General features: G+C 46.9%; 3 protein-coding genes across 3 annotated transcripts in view; all 3 read left to right on the forward strand.

Annotated features, from left to right (window-relative positions):
* Nucleotides 1–7,814, forward strand: part of LOC138867450 (uncharacterized) — a 9,789-nt gene extending 1,975 nt beyond the window's left edge. Inside the window, exons 2-11 of the mRNA XM_070143273.1 lie at nucleotides 5–1,183; nucleotides 1,848–1,982; nucleotides 3,448–3,576; nucleotides 3,736–3,816; nucleotides 4,072–4,176; nucleotides 4,341–5,017; nucleotides 6,126–6,286; nucleotides 6,519–6,664; nucleotides 6,999–7,273; nucleotides 7,743–7,814. Coding sequence (XP_069999374.1) covers nucleotides 5–1,183; nucleotides 1,848–1,982; nucleotides 3,448–3,576; nucleotides 3,736–3,816; nucleotides 4,072–4,176; nucleotides 4,341–5,017; nucleotides 6,126–6,286; nucleotides 6,519–6,664; nucleotides 6,999–7,273; nucleotides 7,743–7,814 — 2,960 coding nt within the window. The remainder of the gene's footprint in view (nucleotides 1–4; nucleotides 1,184–1,847; nucleotides 1,983–3,447; nucleotides 3,577–3,735; nucleotides 3,817–4,071; nucleotides 4,177–4,340; nucleotides 5,018–6,125; nucleotides 6,287–6,518; nucleotides 6,665–6,998; nucleotides 7,274–7,742) is intronic.
* Nucleotides 7,815–11,029: 3,215 nt separating this feature from the next.
* On the forward strand, nucleotides 11,030–12,389 carry LOC138867451 (uncharacterized). The gene is made up of 3 exons (XM_070143274.1): nucleotides 11,030–11,365; nucleotides 12,132–12,161; nucleotides 12,294–12,389. The coding sequence occupies exons 1-3, from the start codon at nucleotides 11,030–11,032 to the stop codon at nucleotides 12,387–12,389; spliced, it is 462 nt and encodes a 153-aa protein (XP_069999375.1).
* A 155-nt stretch (nucleotides 12,390–12,544) lies between these two features.
* The window catches only part of LOC113829468 (mucin-22-like), an 8,193-nt gene continuing 737 nt past the window's right edge, over nucleotides 12,545–20,000 (forward strand). The window contains exons 1-10 of the mRNA XM_070143275.1: nucleotides 12,545–12,605; nucleotides 12,771–12,880; nucleotides 13,545–13,606; nucleotides 14,058–14,203; nucleotides 14,457–14,782; nucleotides 14,937–14,977; nucleotides 15,135–15,244; nucleotides 15,897–16,790; nucleotides 17,754–18,707; nucleotides 19,815–20,000. The exon at nucleotides 19,815–20,000 is cut by the window's right edge and continues 737 nt beyond it. Coding sequence (XP_069999376.1) covers nucleotides 12,545–12,605; nucleotides 12,771–12,880; nucleotides 13,545–13,606; nucleotides 14,058–14,203; nucleotides 14,457–14,782; nucleotides 14,937–14,977; nucleotides 15,135–15,244; nucleotides 15,897–16,790; nucleotides 17,754–18,707; nucleotides 19,815–20,000 — 2,890 coding nt within the window. The remainder of the gene's footprint in view (nucleotides 12,606–12,770; nucleotides 12,881–13,544; nucleotides 13,607–14,057; nucleotides 14,204–14,456; nucleotides 14,783–14,936; nucleotides 14,978–15,134; nucleotides 15,245–15,896; nucleotides 16,791–17,753; nucleotides 18,708–19,814) is intronic.

A 20,000-nucleotide genomic window follows, 5' to 3' on the forward strand; every position in this document is an offset into this window, starting at 1 on the left:
GAAGTCTTAAAGCCCAACAAGCCATGCAAAGATGGAAAGATTTGTTGCAAAAAGGGAAATAATAAATGCAAAGATCTGGGAGGCAGATGTCGAAAGGAAGCCAAATGCACAGGACAAATATTTACTCCCTCTATACCATGCAAGGATGGTAAGGTCTGTTGTAATAAAGGAAATGATAAATGCAAAGATCTGGGAGGTAGATGTCGAAAGGAAGCCAAATGTAAAGGGCAAATATTTACTCCCTCTATACCATGCAAGGATGGTAAGGTCTGTTGTAATAAAGGAAAAAACAAATGCAAAGATCTAGGAGGTACATGTCGAGAGGAAGCCAAATGCACCGGGGACGTACTCACTCCCTCTATACCATGCAAGGATGGTAGGGTCTGTTGTGAAAAAGGAAAAAGCAAATGCAAAGATCTGGGAGGTACATGTCGAGAGGAAGCCAAATGCGACGGGGATATACTTACTCCCTCTATACCGTGCAAGAATGGTAAGGTCTGTTGTGAAAAAGGAAAAAGCAAATGCAAAGATCTGGGAGGTACATGTCGAGAGGAAGCCAAATGCACCGGGGACGTACTCACTCCCTCTATACCATGCAAGGATGGTAGGGTCTGTTGTGAAAAAGGAAAAAGCAAATGCAAAGATCTGGGAGGTACATGTCGAGAGGAAGCCAAATGCGACGGGGATATACTTACTCCCTCTGTACCGTGCAAGAATGGTAAGGTCTGTTGTGAAAAAGGAAAAAGCAAATGCAAAGATCTGGGAGGTACATGTCGAGAGGAAGCCAAATGCGACGGGGATATACTTACTCCCTCTGTACCGTGCAAGAATGGTAAGGTCTGTTGTGAAAAAGGAAAAAGCAAATGCAAAGATCTGGGAGGTACATGTCGAGAGGAAGCCAAATGCGACGGGGATATACTTACTCCCTCTGTATCGTGCAAGAGTGGTAAGGTCTGTTGTGAAAAGGGAACAACTTGTAAATCACTAAGTGGACAGTGTAAAAAGGAAGACACATGTCAAAGCAAAGTGTTAAACCCCAGCAAGAAGTGCAAAGCTGGTAAGGAATGCTGCTTAATCCGCACCTGTCGCGACCGAGGAGGGAAGTGTAAGAAGGAAGGAGAGTGCAACGGTAGAATCGTCAAGGTGAAGAAGCCATGCAAGGAACCCAAAGTCTGCTGTCTAGGTAAGTGAAAGAAAATTGCGTAAAGCACAGATACACAAGTACTCGAAAGTCTACATGATAATGAATGGCTTTAAGCATACATATATACAAATACGAAGTGTACTATCTATTTTACTGTTAATTTATGTCAGTATGATTATCGTCGCGATTATTTAATGACAAAATGTTCCAGTGATATGTCAATAATGCTACTAATGATAATGGTATGAACAAAATTAGGAATCAAAATTAGTTTATAGGTGAAATGATTCATGAATACACCACCCATCAGCTGTATGAACTGCTAGAACTGTCATAAATAGGAACATTAGAACAGACAAAGGCACAATTCGCTTCGCAGTAGCGTATTTTCATTTTGAAAATATATTTGATTATGATAGTAATAACAATCAATTTACGACGATTTTGATGTTACATTGATTTGATAATCATTCGTCACCATCATTACCATCGTAAGCATCGCCGTCTTCATCGTCATCACCATGACTCTCATGATGAGAATACTAGCGATAATTATGATGATGGTAATAAGATTCTGAATCATGGGAGTAATACTGATAGCAAGGACATCAATGAAACTGCCCCAAAGAGGATGATTATTAGGTGATTTCTATACTAATATTTGGTTACGTGTGGAGTTACTAATTCTAGGCTCTTTTACCAGTCAAAAAGGACCCAGGTACCACGATTGGACCGCAACCACAGACCTCTCCCGGACCGCAACCGCAAACTAGCCCTGCGCCGCAAACCAGCCCTGGACCGCAGCCACAAACCAGCCTTGGACCGCAACCGCTAACCAGCCCTGGACCGCAACCGTTAACCAGCCCTGGACCGCAACCACAAACTAGACCTGGACCGCAACCGCTAACAAGCCCTGGACCGCAACCGCTAACCAGCCCTGGACCGCAGCCACAAACTAGCCCTGGACCGCAACCGCTAACCAGCCCTGGACCGCAGCCACAAACCAGCCCTGGACCGCAACCGCTAACCAGCCCTGGACCGCAACCGCTAACCAGCCCTGGACCGCAACCGCTAACCAGCCCTGGACCGCAGCCACAAACTAGCCCTGGACCGCAACCGCTAACCAGCCCTGGACCGCAGCCACAAACCAGCCCTGGACCGCAGCCACAAACCAGCCCTGGACCGCAGCCACAAACCAGCCCTGGACCGCAACCACAAACCAACCCTGGACCGCAACCGCTAACCAGTCCTGGACCGCAACCGTTCACCAGCCTTGGACCGCAACCGCTAACCAGCCCTGGACCGCAACCGCTAACCAGCCCTGGACCGCAACCGCTAACCAGCCCTGGACCGCAAACACTAACCAGCCCTGGACCGCAACCGCTAACCAGCCCTGGACCGCAACCGCTAACCAGCCCTGGACCGCAACCGTTCACCAGCCTTGGACCGCAATCGCTAACCAGCCCTGGACCGCAACCGCTAACCAGCCCTGGACCGCAACCGCTAACCAGCCCTGGACCGCAACCGCTAACCAGCCCTGGACCGCAACCACTAACCAGCCCTGGACCGCAACCACAAAGTAGCCCTGGACCGCAACCGCTAACCAGCCCTGGACCGCAACCGTTCACCAGCCTTGGACCGCAATCGCTAACCAGCCCTGGACCGCAACCGCTAACCAGCCTTGGACCGCAAACGCTAACCAGCCCTGGACCGCAACCGTTCACCAGCCTTGGACCGCAATCGCTAACCAGCCCTGGACCGCAACCGTTCACCAGCCTTGGACCGCAACCGCTAACCAGCCCTGGACCGCAACCGCTAACCAGCCCTGGACCGCAACCGCTAACCAGCCCTGGACCGCAACCGCTAACCAGCCCTGGACCGCAACCACTAACCAGCCCTGGACCGCAACCACAAAGTAGCCCTGGACCGCAACCGTTCACCAGCCTTGGACCGCAATCGCTAACCAGCCCTGGACCGCAACCGTTCACCAGCCTTGGACCGCAATCGCTAACCAGCCCTGGACCGCAACCGCTAACCAGCCCTGGACCGCAACCGTTCACCAGCCTTGGACCGCAATCGCTAACCAGCCCTGGACCGCAACCGTTCACCAGCCTTGGACCGCAACCGCTAACCAGCCCTGGACCGCAACCGCTAACCAGCCCTGGACCGCAACCGCTAACCAGCCCTGGACCGCAACCGCTATCCAGCCCTGGACCGCAACCGCTAACCAGCCCTGGATCGCAACCGCTAACCAGCCCTGGACCGCAACCGCTAACCAGCACTGGACCGCAACCGCTAACCAGCCCTGGACCGCAACCACAAACCAGCCCTGGACCGCAACCGCAAACAAGTCCTGGACCGCAACCACAAACTAGCCCTGGACCGCAGCCACAAAGTAGCCCTGGACCGCAACCGCAAACTAGCCCTGGACCGCAACCGCTAACCAGCCCTGCACCGCAACCGCTAACCAGCCCTGGACTGCAACCACAAACTAGCCCTGGACCGCAGCCACAAACTAGCCCTGGACCGCAGCCACAAACCAGCCCTGGACCGCAACCGCTAACCAGCCCTGGACCGCAACCGCTAACCAGCCCTGGACCGCAACCACAAACTAGCCCTGGACCGCAGCCACAAAGTAGCCCTGGACCGCAACCGCAAACTAGCCCTGGACCGCAACCGCTAACCAGCCCTGGACCGCAACCGCTAACCAGCCCTGGACCGCAACCGCTAACCAGCCCTGGACCGCAACCGCTAACCAGCCCTGGACCGCAACCACAAACTAGCCCTGGACCGCAGCCACAAACCAGCCCTGGACCGCAACCGCTAACCAGCCCTGGACCGCAGCCACAAACCAGCCCTGGACCGCAGCCACAAACCAGCCCTGGACCGCAACCGCTAACCAGCCCTGGACCGCAACCGCTAACCAGCCCTGGACCGCAACCGCAAACAAGTCCTGGACCGCAACCACAAACTAGCCCTGGACCGCAGCCACAAACCAGCCCTGGACCGCAACCACAAACCAGCCCTGGACCGCAACCGCTAACCAGCCCTGGACCGCAACCGCTAACCATCCTCGGACCGCACCCGCTAACCATCCTTGGACCACAACCGCTAACCATCCTTGGACCGCAACCGCTAACCAGCCCTGGAGAAACGACAATAGCAGATATAGCTACTCCAACTACAACTATCGCAGATACAGTGGCTGCAGATACATCAACTATTGCAGATACAACAACTATTGCAGATGCAATGACTACTGCAGATACAACATCCAATGCTGCTACAACTACAGCAGATACTACTGCAGATACAACAACTGCTGCTACAACAACTGCAGATAAAACTACAGCAGATACTACTGCAGATACAACAACGACTGCTGTTACAACAACAGCAGATACAACTACGGCAGATACCACTGCAGATACAACAACGATTACTGTTACAACAATGGCAGATACAACAACGACTGCTAATACATCTACTGCAGATACAACGACTGCAGATACGACTATTGCAGATACTACTACTGTAGATACAACTAATGCAGATACAACAACGACTGCAGATACAACAAATGCAGATACAACGACTGCAGATACAACAACCACTGCAGATACGACTACTGCAGATACAACCACTGCAGATACTACTACTATAGATATGACTACTGTAGATACAACAACGACTGCAGATACGACTACTGCAGATACAACAACCACTGCAGATACGACTACTGCAGATACAACAACCACAGCAGATACGACTACTGTAGATGCAATAACCACTGCATATACGACTAATGCAGATACGACAACCACTGCATATATGACCACTGCAGATACAACAACCACTGCAGATACGACTACTGTAGATACAACAACCACTGCAGATACGACTACTGCAGATGCAACAACCACTGCAGATACGACTACTGTAGATACAACAACCACTACAGATACAACCACTGCAGATACAACAACCACTGCAGATATGACTACTGCAGATACAACAACCACTGCAGATACGACTACTGCAGATACAACAACCACTGCAGATACGACTACTGCAGATACAACAACCACTGCAGATACGACTACTGCAGATACAACAACCACTGCAGATACGACTACTGCAGATACAACAACCACTGCAGATACAACAACCACTGCAGATACGACTACTGTAGATACAACAACCACTGCAGATACAACAACCACTGGAGATACGACTACTGCAGATACAACAACCACAGCAAATACAACTACTGCAGATACAACAACCACAGCAGATACGACTACTGCAGATACAACAACCACTGCAGATATGACTACTATAGATACAACAACCACTGCAGATACGACTACTGCAGATACAACAACAACAGCAGATACGACTACTGCAGATACAACAACCACTGCAGATACGACTACTGCAGATACAACAACCACAGCAGATACGACTATTGCAGATACAACAACCACTGCAGATACGACTACTGCAGATACAACAACCACAGCAGATACGACTACTACAGATAAAACAACCACTGCAGATACGACTACTGCAGATACAACAACCACTGCAGATACGACTACTGCAGATACGACTACTGCAGATACAACAACCAGAGCAGATACGACTACTGCAGATACAACCACTGCTTATACAACAACCACTGCAGATACGACTACTACAGATACAACAACCACAGCAGATACGACTACTGCAGATACAACAACCACAGCAGATACGACTACTGCAGATACAACAACCACAGCAGATACGACTACTGCAGATACAACAACCACTATAGATACGACTACTGTAGATACAACAACCACTGCAGATACAACTACTGCAGATACAACAACCACTGCAGATACGACTACTGCAGATACAACAACCACTGCAGATACAACAACCACTGCAGATACAACTACTGCAGATACAACTACTGCAGATACAACTACTGCAGATAAAACAACCACTGCAGATACGACTACTGCAGATACAACAACCACTGCAGATACGACTACTGCAGATACACCAACCACTGCAGATTCAACTACTGCAGATACAACATCCATTGCAGATATTACTACTGCAGATACAACAACCACAGCAGATACGACTACTGTAGATACAACACCAACTGCAGATACAACAGCCACTGCAGATACGACTACTGTAGATACAACAACCACTGCAGATACGACTACTGTAGATACAACAACCACTGCAGATACGACTACTGTAGAGACAACAACCACTGCAGATACAACAACCACTACAGATACAACTACTGCAGATACAACTACTGCAGATACAACTACTGCAGATACAACTACTGCAGATACAACAACCACAGCAGATACGACTACTGCAGATACAATAACCACTGCAGATACGACTATTGCAGATACAACAACCAATGCAGATTCAACTACTGCAGATACAACATCCACTGCAGATACGACTACTGCAGATACAACAACCACTACAGATACGACTACTGCAGATACAACCACTGCAGATACAACAACCACTGCAGATACGACTACTGCAGATACAACAACCACTGCAGATACGACTACTGCAGATACAACAACCACTGCAGATACGACTACTGCAGATACAACAACCACTGCAGATACGACTACTGTAGATACAACAACCACTGCAGATACGACTACTGCAGATACAACAACCACTGCAGATACGACTACTGCAGATACAACAACCACAGCAGATACGACTACTGCAGATACAACAACCACTGCAGATACGACTACTGCAGATACAACAACCACTGCAGATACGACTACTGCAGATACAACAACCACTGCAGATACGACTACTGCAGATACAACAACCACTGCAGATACGACTACTGCAGATACAACAACCAATGCAGATAAAACCACTGCAGATACAACAACCACTGCAGATACGACTACTGCAGATACAACAACCACTGCAGATACGACTACTGCAGATACAACAACCACTGCAGATGCGACTACTGCAGATACAACAACCACTACAGATATGACTACTGCAGATACAACAACCACTGCAGATACAACTACTGCAGATACAACAACCACTGCAGATACGACTACTGCAGATACAACAACCACTGCAGATACGACTACTGCAGATACAACAACAACTGCAGATACGACTACTGCAGATACAACAACCACTGCAGATACGACTACTGCAGATACAACAACCACTGCAGATACGACTACTGCAGATACAACAACCACTGCAGATACAACAACCACTGCAGATACGACTACTGCAGATACAACAACCACTGCAGATACGACTACTGCAGATACAACAACCACTGCAGATACGACTACTGTAGATACAACAACCACTGCAGATACGACTACTGCAGATACAACAACCACTGCAGATACGACTACTGTAGATACAACAACCACTGCAGATATGACTACTGCAGATACAACAACCACTGCAGATACGACTACTGCAAATACAACAACCACTGCAGATACGACTACTGTAGATACAACAAGCACTGCAGATACGACTACTGAAGATACAACAACCACTGCAGATACAACAACCACTGCAGATACAACTACTGCAAATACAATTACTGCAGATACAACTACTGCAGATAAAATAACCACTGCAGATATGACTACTGCAGATACAAAAAACACTGCAGATTCAACTACTGCAGATACAACATCCACTGCAGATACTACTACTACAGATACAACAACCACTGCAGATACGACTACTGTAGATACAACAACCACTGCAGATACAACAACCACTGCAGATACGACTACTGGAGATACAACAACCACTGTAGATACGACTACTGTAGATACAACAACCACTGCAGATACAACAACCACTGCAGATACAACTACTGCAGATACAACTACTGCAGATACAACAACCATGGCAGATACGACTACTGCAGATACAACAACCACTGCAGATTCAACTACTGCAGATACAACATACACTGCAGATACGACTATTGCAGATACAACAACCACTACAGATACGACTACTGCAGATACAACCACTGCAGATACAACAACCACAGCAGATACGACTACTGTAGATACAACAACCACTGCAGATACGACTACTGTAGATACAACAACCACTGCAGATACGACTACTTTAGATACAACAACCACTGCAGATACGACTACTGCAGATACAACATACACTGCAGATACGACTATTGCAGATACAACAACCACTACAGATACGACTACTGCAGATACAACCACTGCAGATACAACAACCACAGCAGATACGACTACTGTAAATACAACAACCACTGCAGATACGACTACTGTAGATACAACAACCACTGCAGATACGACTACTGTAGATACAACAACCACTGCAGATACGACTACTTTAGATACAACAACCACTACAGATACGACTACTGCAGATACAACCACTGCAGATACAACAACCACTGCAGATACGACTACTGTAGATACAACAACCACAGCAGATACGACTACTGTAGATACAACAACCACTGCAGATACGACTACTTTAGATACAACAACCACTGCAGATATGACTATTGTAGATACAACAACCACTGCAGATACGACTACTGTAGATACAACAACCACTGGAGATACAACAACCACTGCAGATACAACTACTGCAGATACAACTACTGCAGATACAACTACTGCAGATACAACTACTGCAGATACAACTACTGCAGATACAACAACCATGGCAGATACGACTACTGCGGATACAACTACTGCAGATTCAACTACTGCAGATACAACAACCATGGCAGATACGACTACTGCAGATACAACAACCACTACAGATACGACTACTGCAGATGCAACCACTGCAGATACAACAACCACTGCAGTTACGACTACTGTAGATACAACAACCACTGCAGATACGACTACTGCAGATACAACAACCACTGCAGATACGACTACTGTAGATACAACAACCACTGCAGTTACAACTACTGCAGATACAACAACCACTGCAGATACGACTACTGCAGATACAACAACCACTGCAGTTACGACTACTGTAGATACAAAAACCACTGCAGATACGACTACTGCAGATACAACAACCACTGCAGATACGACTACTGTAGATACAACAACCACTGCAGTTACAACTACTGCAGATACAACAACCACTGCAGATACGACTACTGCAGATACAACAACCAAAGCAGATACGACTACTGCAGATACAGCAACCACTGCAGATACGACTACTGTAGATACAACAACCACTGCAGATACGACTACTGTAGATACAACAACCACTGCAGATATGACTACTGCAGATACAACAACCACTGCAGATACGACTACTGCAGATACAACAACCACTGCAGATACGACTACTGCAGATACAACAACCACTGCAGATACGACTACTGCAGATACAACAACCACTGCGGATACGACTACTGTAGATACAACAACCACTGCAGATACGACTACTGCAGATACAACAACCACTGCAGATACAACAACCACTGCAGATATAACTGCAGATACAACTACTGCAGATACAACATCCACTGCAGATACGACTACTGTAGATACAACAACCACTGCAGATACAACAACCACTGCAGATACAACTACTGCAGATACAACAACCACTGCAGATACAACTACTGTAGATACAACAACCACAGCAGATACAATTACTGTAGATACAACAACCACTGCAGATACGACTACTGCAGATACAACAGCCACTGATGATACATCAACCACTACAGATACGACTACTGCAGATACAACAACCACAGCAGATACGACTACTGTAGATACAACAACCACTGCAGATACAACTACTGCAGATACAACAACCACTGCAGATACACCAACCACTGCAGATACGACTACTGCAGATGCGACTACTGTAGATACAACAACCACTGCAGATACGACTACTGTAGATACAACAACCACTGCAGATAGGACTACTGCAGATACAACAACCACTGCAGATACGACTACTGCAGATGCGACTAGTGCAGATACAACAACCACTGCAGATACGACTACTGTAGATACAACAACCACTGCAGATAGGACTACTGCAGATACAACAACCACTGCAGATACGACTACTGTAGATACAACAACCACTGCAGATAGGACTACTGCAGATACAACAACCACTGCAGATACGACTACTGCAGATACAACAACAACTGCAGATACGACTACTGCAGATACAACAACCACTGCGGATACGACTACTGTAGATACAACAACCACTGCAGATACGACTACTGCAGATACAACAACCACTGCAGATACGACTACTGCAGATGCGACTAGTGCAGATACAACAACCACTGCAGATACGACTACTGTAGATACAACAACCACTGCAGATACAACTACTGCAGATACAACAACCACTGCAGATACGACTACTGTAGATACAACAACCACTGCAGATACGACTACTGCAGATACAACAACCACAGCAGATACAACTACTGCAGATACAACAACCACTGCAGATACGACTACTGCAGATACAACAACCACTGCAGATACGACTACTGCAGATACAACAACCACTGCGGATACGACTACTGTAGATACAACAACCACTGCAGATACGACTACTGCAGATACAACAACCACTGCAGATACAACAACCACAGCAGATACAACTACTGTAGATACAACAACCACTGCAGATACGACTACTGCAGATATAAAAACCACTGCAGATACGACTACTGCAGATACAACAACCACTGCAGATACGACTAATGCAGATACAACAACCACAGCAGGTATGACTACTGTAGATACAACAACCACTGCAGATATGACTACTGCAGATACAACAACCACTGCAGATACGACTACTGCAGATACAACCACTGCAGGTACGACTACTGCCGATACAACAACCACTCCTGATACGACTACTGCAGATATAACAACCACAGCAGATACGACTACTGCAGATACAACAACCACTGCAGATACAACTACTGTAGATACAACAACCACTGCAGATACGACTACTGCAGATACAACAACCACTGCAGATACAACTACTGAAGATACAACTTCTGCAGATACAACAACCACTGCAGATACGACTACTGTAGATGCAACAACCACTGTAGATACAACAACCACTGCAGACTCGACTACTGTAGATACAACAACCACTGCAGATACGACAACTGCAGATACAACAACCACTGCAGATAGGACTACTGCAGATACAACAACCACTGCAGATACGACTACTACAGATACAACAACCACTGCAGATACGACTACTGCAGATACAACAACCACTGCAGATACGACTACTGCAGATACAACAACCACAGCAGATACGACTACTGCAGATACAACAACCACTGCAGATACGACTACTGCAGATACAACAACCACTGCAGATACGACTACTACAGATACAACAACCACTGCAGATACGACTACTGCAGATACAACAACCACTGCAGATACGACTACTACAGATACAACAACCACTGCAGATACGACTACTGCAGATACAACAACCACTGCAGATACGACTACTGCAGATACAACAACCACAGTAGATACGACTACTGCAGATACAACAACCACTGCAGATACGACTACTGCAGATACAACAACCACTGCAGATACGACTACTGCAGATACAACAACCACTGCAGATACGACTACTGCAGATACAACAACCACTGCAGATACGACTACTGTAGATACAACAACCACTGCAGATACGACTACTGCAGATACAACAACCACTGCAGATACGACTACTACAGATACAACAACCACTGCAGATACGACTACTGCAGATACAACAACCACTACAGATACAACAACCACTGCAGATACGACTACTGGAGATACAACAACCACAGCAGATACGACTACTGCAGATATAACAACCACTGCAGATACGACTAATGCAGATACAACCACTGCAGGTACGACTACTGCCGATACAACAACCACTGCTGATACAACTACTGCAGATATAACAACCACAGCAGATACGACTACTGCAGATACAACAACCACTGCAGATACAACTACTGTAGATACAACAACCACTGCAGACACGACTACTGCAGATACAACAACAACTGCAGATACAACTACTGCAGAAACAACTTCTGCAGATACAACAACCACTGCAGATACGACTACTGTAGATGCAACAATCACTGTAGATACAACAACCACTGCAGACTCGACTACTGTAGATACAACAACCGCTGCAGATACGACTACTGCAGATACAACAACCACTACAGATACAACAACCACTGCAGATACAACTACTGCAGATACAACAACCACAGCAGGTATGACTACTGTAGATACAACAACCACTGCAGATACGACTACTGCAGATACAACCACTGCAGGTACGACTACTGCCGATACAACAACCACTGCTGATACGACTACTGCAGATATAACAACCACAGCAGATACGACTACTGCAGATACAACAACCACTGCAGATACAACTACTGTAGATACAACAACCACTGCAGATACGACTACTGCAGATACAACAACCACTGCAGATACAACTACTGCAGATACAACTTCTGCAGATACAACAACCACTGCAGATACGACTACTGTAGATGCAACAACCACTGGAGATACAACAACCACTGCAGACTCGACTACTGTAGATACAACAACCACTGCAGATACGACAACTGCAGATACAACAACCACTGCAGATACGACTACTGCAGATACAACAACCACTGCAGATACGACTACTGTAGATACAACAACCACTGCAGATACGACTACTGCAGATACAACAACCACTGCAGATACGACTACTGCAGATACAACAACCACAGCAGATACGACTACTGCAGATACAACAACCACTGCAGATACGACTACTGCAGATACAACAACCACTGCAGATACAACTACTGCAGATACAACAACCACTGCAGATACAACTACAACAGATACAACAACCACTGCATATACGACTACTGCAGATACAACAACCACTGTAGATACGACTACTGCAGATACAACAACCACTGCAGATACGACTACTGTAGATACAACAACCACAGCAGATACGACTACTGTAGATACAACAACCACTGCAGATACAACAACCACTGCAGATACGACTACTGCAGATACAACAACCACTGCAGATACGACTACTGCAGATACAACAACCACTGCAGATACGACTACTGCAGATACAACAACCACTGCAGATACGACTACTGCAGATACAACAACCACAGCAGATACGACTACTGCAGATACAACCACTGCAGATACAACAACCACTATAGATACTACTACTGCAGATACAACAACCACTGCAGATACAACTACTGCAGATACAACAACCACTGCAGATACGACTACTGCAGATACAACAACCACTGCAGATACGACTACTGCAGATACAACAACCACTGCAGATACGACTACTGTAGATACAACAACCACTGCAGATACGACTACTGTAGATACAACAACCACTGCAGATACGACTACTGTAGATACAACAACCACTGCAGATACGACTACTGCAGATACAACAACCACTGCAGATACGACTACTGCAGATACAACAACCACTGCAGATACGACTACTGTAGATACAACAACCACTGCAGATACGACTACTGCAGATACAACAACCACTGCAGATATGACTACTGTAGATACAACAACCATTGCAGATACGACTACTGCAGATACAACAACCACTGCAGATATGACTACTGTAGATACAACAACCATTGCAGATACGACTACTGCAGATACAACAACCACTACAGATACGACTACTGTAGATACAACCACCACTGCAGATACGACTACTGCAGATACAACAACCAATGCAGATACGACTACTGCAGATACAACAACCACTGCAGATATGACTACATTAGATACAACAACCACTGCAGATACGACTACTGCAGATACAACAACAACTGCAGATACAACAACCACTGCAGATACGACTACTGCAGATAGAACAACCACTGCAGATACGACTACTGCAGATACAACAACAACTGCAGATACAACAACCACTGCAGATTCAACTACTGCAGATACAACATCCACTGCAGATACGACTACTGCAGATACAACAACCACTGCAGATACGACTACTGTAGATACAACAACCACTGCAGTTACGACTACTGCAGATACAACAACCACTGCAGATACGACTACTGCAGATACAACAACCACTGCAGATACAACTACTGTAGATACAACAACCACTGCAGATACGACTACTGCAGATACAACAACCACTGCAGATACATCAACCACTACAGATACGACTACTGCAGATACAACAACCACGGCAGATACGACTACAATAGATACAACAACCACTGCAGATACAACTACTGCAGATACAACAACCACTGCAGATACAACAACCACTGTAGATACGACTACTGCAGATACAACAACCACTGCAGATACGACTAATGCAGATACAACATCCACTGCAGATACGACTACTGCAGATACGACTACTGCAGATACAACAACCACTGCAGATACGACTACTGTAGATACAACAACCACTGCAGATACGATTACTGCAGATACAACAACCACTGCAGATACAACTACTGCAGATACAACAACCACTGCAGATACGATTACTGCAGATACAACAACCACTGCAGATACAACTACTGCAGATATAACAACCACTGCAGATACGACTGCTGCATATACAACCACAGCAGATACGACTACTGTAGATACAATAACCACTGCATATACAACCACTGTAGATATTACAATGACTGCAGATACAACAACCACTGCAGATACGACTACTGTAGATACAACAACCACTGCAGATACAACAACCACTACAGATACGACTACTGCAGATACAACAACCACTGCAGATACGACTATTGTAGATACAACAACCACTGCAGATACGACTACTGCAGATACTACAACCATTGCAGATACAACTACTGCAGATACAACTACCACTGCAGATACGACTACTGTAGATACAACAACCACTGCAGATACGACTACTGCAGATACAACCACTGCAGATACGACTACTGCAGATACAACAACCACTGCAGATACGACTACTGTAGATACAACTACTGCAGATACAACAACCACTGCAGATACGACTACTGCAGATACAACAACCACAGCAGATACGACTACTGCAGATACAACCACTGCAGATACGACTACTGCAGATACAACAACCACTGCAGATACGACTACTGTAGATACAACCACTGCAGATACAACAACCACTGCATATACGACTACTGCAGATACAACAACCACAGCAGATACGACTACTGTAGATACAACAACCATTGCAGATACGACTACTGCAGATAAAACAACCACTGCAGATACGACTACTGCAGATACAACAACCACAGCAGATACGACTACTGCAGATACAACCACTGCAGATACGACTACTGCAGATACAACAACCACAGCAGATACGACTACTGTAGATACAACCACTGCAGATACAACAACCACTGCAGATACGACTACTGCAGATACAACAACCACAGCAGATACGACTACTGCAGATACAACAACCACTGCAGATACGACTACTGCAGATACAACAACCACTGCAGATACGACTACTGTAGATACAACAACCACTGCAGATACGACTACTGTAGATACAACAACCACTGCAGATACAACCACTGTAGATATTACAACGACTGCAGATTCAACAACCACAGCAGATACGACTACTGCAGATACAACAACCACAGCAGATACGACTACTGTAGATACAACAACCACTGCAGATACAACCACTGTAGATATTACAACGACTGCAGATACAACAACCACAGCAGATACGACTACTGTAGATACGACTACTGCAGATACAACAACGATTGCAGTTACAACAACTACAGATACAACGACTGCAGATACAACAACTGCAGATACAACCACTGCAGGTACAACTACTGTAGATACTACGACTGCAGATACAACCACTGAAGATACAACTACTGCAGATACAACAACGACTGCAGATACAACAACGACTCCTGATACAACAACTACGGCCATCACAACTACAACCATACCTACCACCACTATTGCCTTCAACGTAACTGCAAGGCTTCTAGAGCTCGCAACCATCGACCCTTCCCTGGGGGCTCTGAAAGCGGCCCTGGACGAGGCCAGCGACAGACTCGGCACCATCGACAGCACCGGCCGAAGGAGAGTTCGGAGGGCGGTCGCTGCCGAGTCAGCAACCAGTACAACCGATGCCACTACAACTGATGCCACTACAACCGATGCCACTACAGCTGATGCACCCACAATCGATGCCACTACAACTGATGCTACCACAACCGATGCCACTACAACCGATGCCACCACAACTGATGCCACTACAACCGATGCCACCACAACTGGTGCTACTACAACTGATGCCACTACAACCGATGCCACTACAACCTATGCCACTACAGCTGATGCCACTGCAACCGATGCCACCACAACTGATGCCACTACAACCGATGCCACCACAACTGGTCCCACCACAACTGATGCCACTACAACCGATGCCACCACAACCGATGCCACTACAACCGATGCTACCACAACTGATGCCAATACAACTGATGCCACTACAACCGATGCCACCACAACTGATGCCACTACAACTGATTCCACCACAACTGATGCCACTACAACCGATGCCACTACAACCGATGCCACCACAACCGATGCCACTACAACCGATGCCACCAGAATTGATGCCACTACAACTGATGCCATAACAACCGATGCCACCACAATCGATGCCACTACAACTAATGCCACTACAACCGATGCCACCACAACTGATGCAACTACAACTGATGCCACTACAACCGATGCAACCACAACTGATGCCACAACAACCGATGACACCACAACTGATCCCTCTACAACTGATGCCACTACAACCGATGCCACTACAACCGATGCCACCACAACCGATGTCACAACAACCGATGCCACATCAACCCATGCCACATCAGCCGATGTCACTACAACCAATGTCACCACAACCGATGCCACCACAACTGATGCCATTACAACGGATGCCACTACAACTGATGCCACTACAACCGATGACACCACAACCGATGCCACTACAACCGATACCACCACAACTGATGTCACTACAACCGATGACACCACAACCGATGCCACTACAACCGATACCACCACAACCGATGTCACTACAACCGATGCCACTCCAACTGATGCCACCACAACCGATGCCACTACAACCGATGCTACTACAACCGATGCCACCACAACTGATGTCACTACAACCGATGCCACCAAAACCGATGCCACCACAACTGATGTCACTACAACTGATTTCACTACAACTGATGTCACTACAACCGATGCCACTACAACCGATGCCACCACAACCGATGCCACCACAACTGATGTCACCACAACCGATCCCACCACAACCAATGCCACTACAACTGAAGTCACTACAACCTATGCCACTGCAACGGATGTCACCACAACTGATGCCACTATAACTGATGCCACCACAACTAGTGCCACTACAACTGATGCTACTAAAGCCGATGCCACTACAAATGATGCCACTACAACTGATGTCACTACAACCGATGCCACTACAACCGATGCCACTACAACCGATGCCACCACAACCGATGCCACTACAACGGATGTCACTACAACCAATGCCACTACAACGGATGTCACCACAACCGATGCCACTACAACCGACGCCACTACAACTAATGTCACCACAACTGATGTCACTACAACCGATGCCACTACAACCGATGCCACTGCAACTGATGCCACTACAACCGATGGCACCACAACCGATGACACTACAACCGATGCCACCACAACTGATGTCATTACAACCGATGCCGCCACAACCGATGTCACAACTGATGTCACTACAACTGATGTCACTACAACCGATGCCACCACAACCGATCGCACCACAACTGATGCCACTACAACGGATGTCACCACAACTGATGCCACTACAACCGATGCCACCACGACCGATGTCACCACAATTGATGTCACCACAACCGATCCCACCACAACTGATGCCACTACAACTGATGTCACTACACCCGATGCCACTACAACCGATGCCACCACGACCGATGTCACCAAAACTTATGTCACCACAACCGATCCCACCACAACTGATGCCACTACAACCGATGCCACTACAACTGATGCCACCACGACAGATGTCACCACAACTTATGTCACCACAACCGATCCCACCACAACCGATGCCACAACAACTGATGTCACTACAACCGATTCCACTACAACCGATGCCACCACAACGGATGTCACCACAACTGATGCCACTACAACCGATGCCACTACAACTGATGTCACTACTACTGATGCTACTACAACCGGTGCCACTACAACTGGTGCCACTACAACTGTTGCCACTACAACTGATGTCACTACAACCGATGTCACTACAACCGATGCCACCACAACCGATGCCACTACAACTAATGTCACTACAACCGATGCCACTACAACCGATGCCACCACAACCGATGCCACTACAACGTATGTCACTACAACCGATGCCACTACAACGGATGTCACCACAACCGACGCCACTACAACCAATGTCATCACAACCGATGACACTACAACCGATGCCACTACAACGGATGTCACCACAACCGATGCCACCACAACTGATGCCACTACAACTGATGTCACCACAACCGATGCCACTACAACCGATGCCACCACAACTGATGTCACTACAACTGATGTCACCACAACCGATGCCACTACAACCGATGCCACTACAACTGATGTCACTACAACCGATGCCACCACAACTGATGCCACTACAACGGATGTCACTACAACTGATGCCACTACAACCGATGCCACTACAACCGATGCCACAACTGATGCCACTACAACCGATGCCACTACAACTGATGCCACTACAACCGATGCCACCACAACTGATACCACTACAACCGATGCCACTACAACTGATGCCACTACAACCGATGCCACCACAACTGATGCCACTACAACCGATGCCACCACAACTGATGTCACTACAACTGATGTCACTACAACCGATACCACCACAACCGATGCCACTACAACTGATGCCACTACAACCGATGCAACTACAACTGATGTTACTACATCGGATGTCACTACAACCGATGCCACTACAACTGATGTCACCACAACCGATGCTACTACAACTGATGCCACTACAACTGATGCCTCTACAACTGATGTCACCACAACTGATGCCACTGCAACGGATGTCACCACAACTGATGCCATCACAACTGATGTCACTACAACTGATGTCACCACAACCGATGCCACTACAACCGATGCCACTACAACTGATGCCACTACAACTGATGTCACTACAACCGATGCCACCACAACTGATGCCACTACAACCGATGCCACCACAACTTATGTCACTACAATTGATACCACTACAACCGATGTCACTACAACCGATGCCACTACAACAGATGCCACTACAACCGATGCCACTACAACCGATGCCACTACAACCGATGCCACTACAACCGATGCCACTATAACTGATGCAACCACAACTGATGCCAGTACAACTGATGCCACTACAACCGTTGCCACTACAACTGATGCCACTACAACCGATGCCACCACAACTGATGCCACTACAACCGATGCCA

This window comes from Penaeus vannamei, chromosome 30 (genome assembly GCF_042767895.1).
Source record: "Penaeus vannamei isolate JL-2024 chromosome 30, ASM4276789v1, whole genome shotgun sequence".
Taxonomy (NCBI): Eukaryota; Metazoa; Arthropoda; class Malacostraca; order Decapoda; family Penaeidae; genus Penaeus; species Penaeus vannamei.

Bases quoted from the DNA above. Each gene is read 5' to 3' on its own strand.
- LOC138867451 (XM_070143274.1), top strand. From the start codon at position 11,030: ATGACTACTGCAGATACAACAACCACTGCAGATACGACTACTGCAGAT. The intron at 11,366-12,131 runs GTAGATACAACA...CAACCACTGCAG, and splicing joins CCACTGCAGACTCGACTACT to ATACGACTAATGCAGATACA. The intron at 12,162-12,293 runs GTACGACTACTG...CAACCACTGCAG, and splicing joins TGCAGATACAACCACTGCAG to ACACGACTACTGCAGATACA.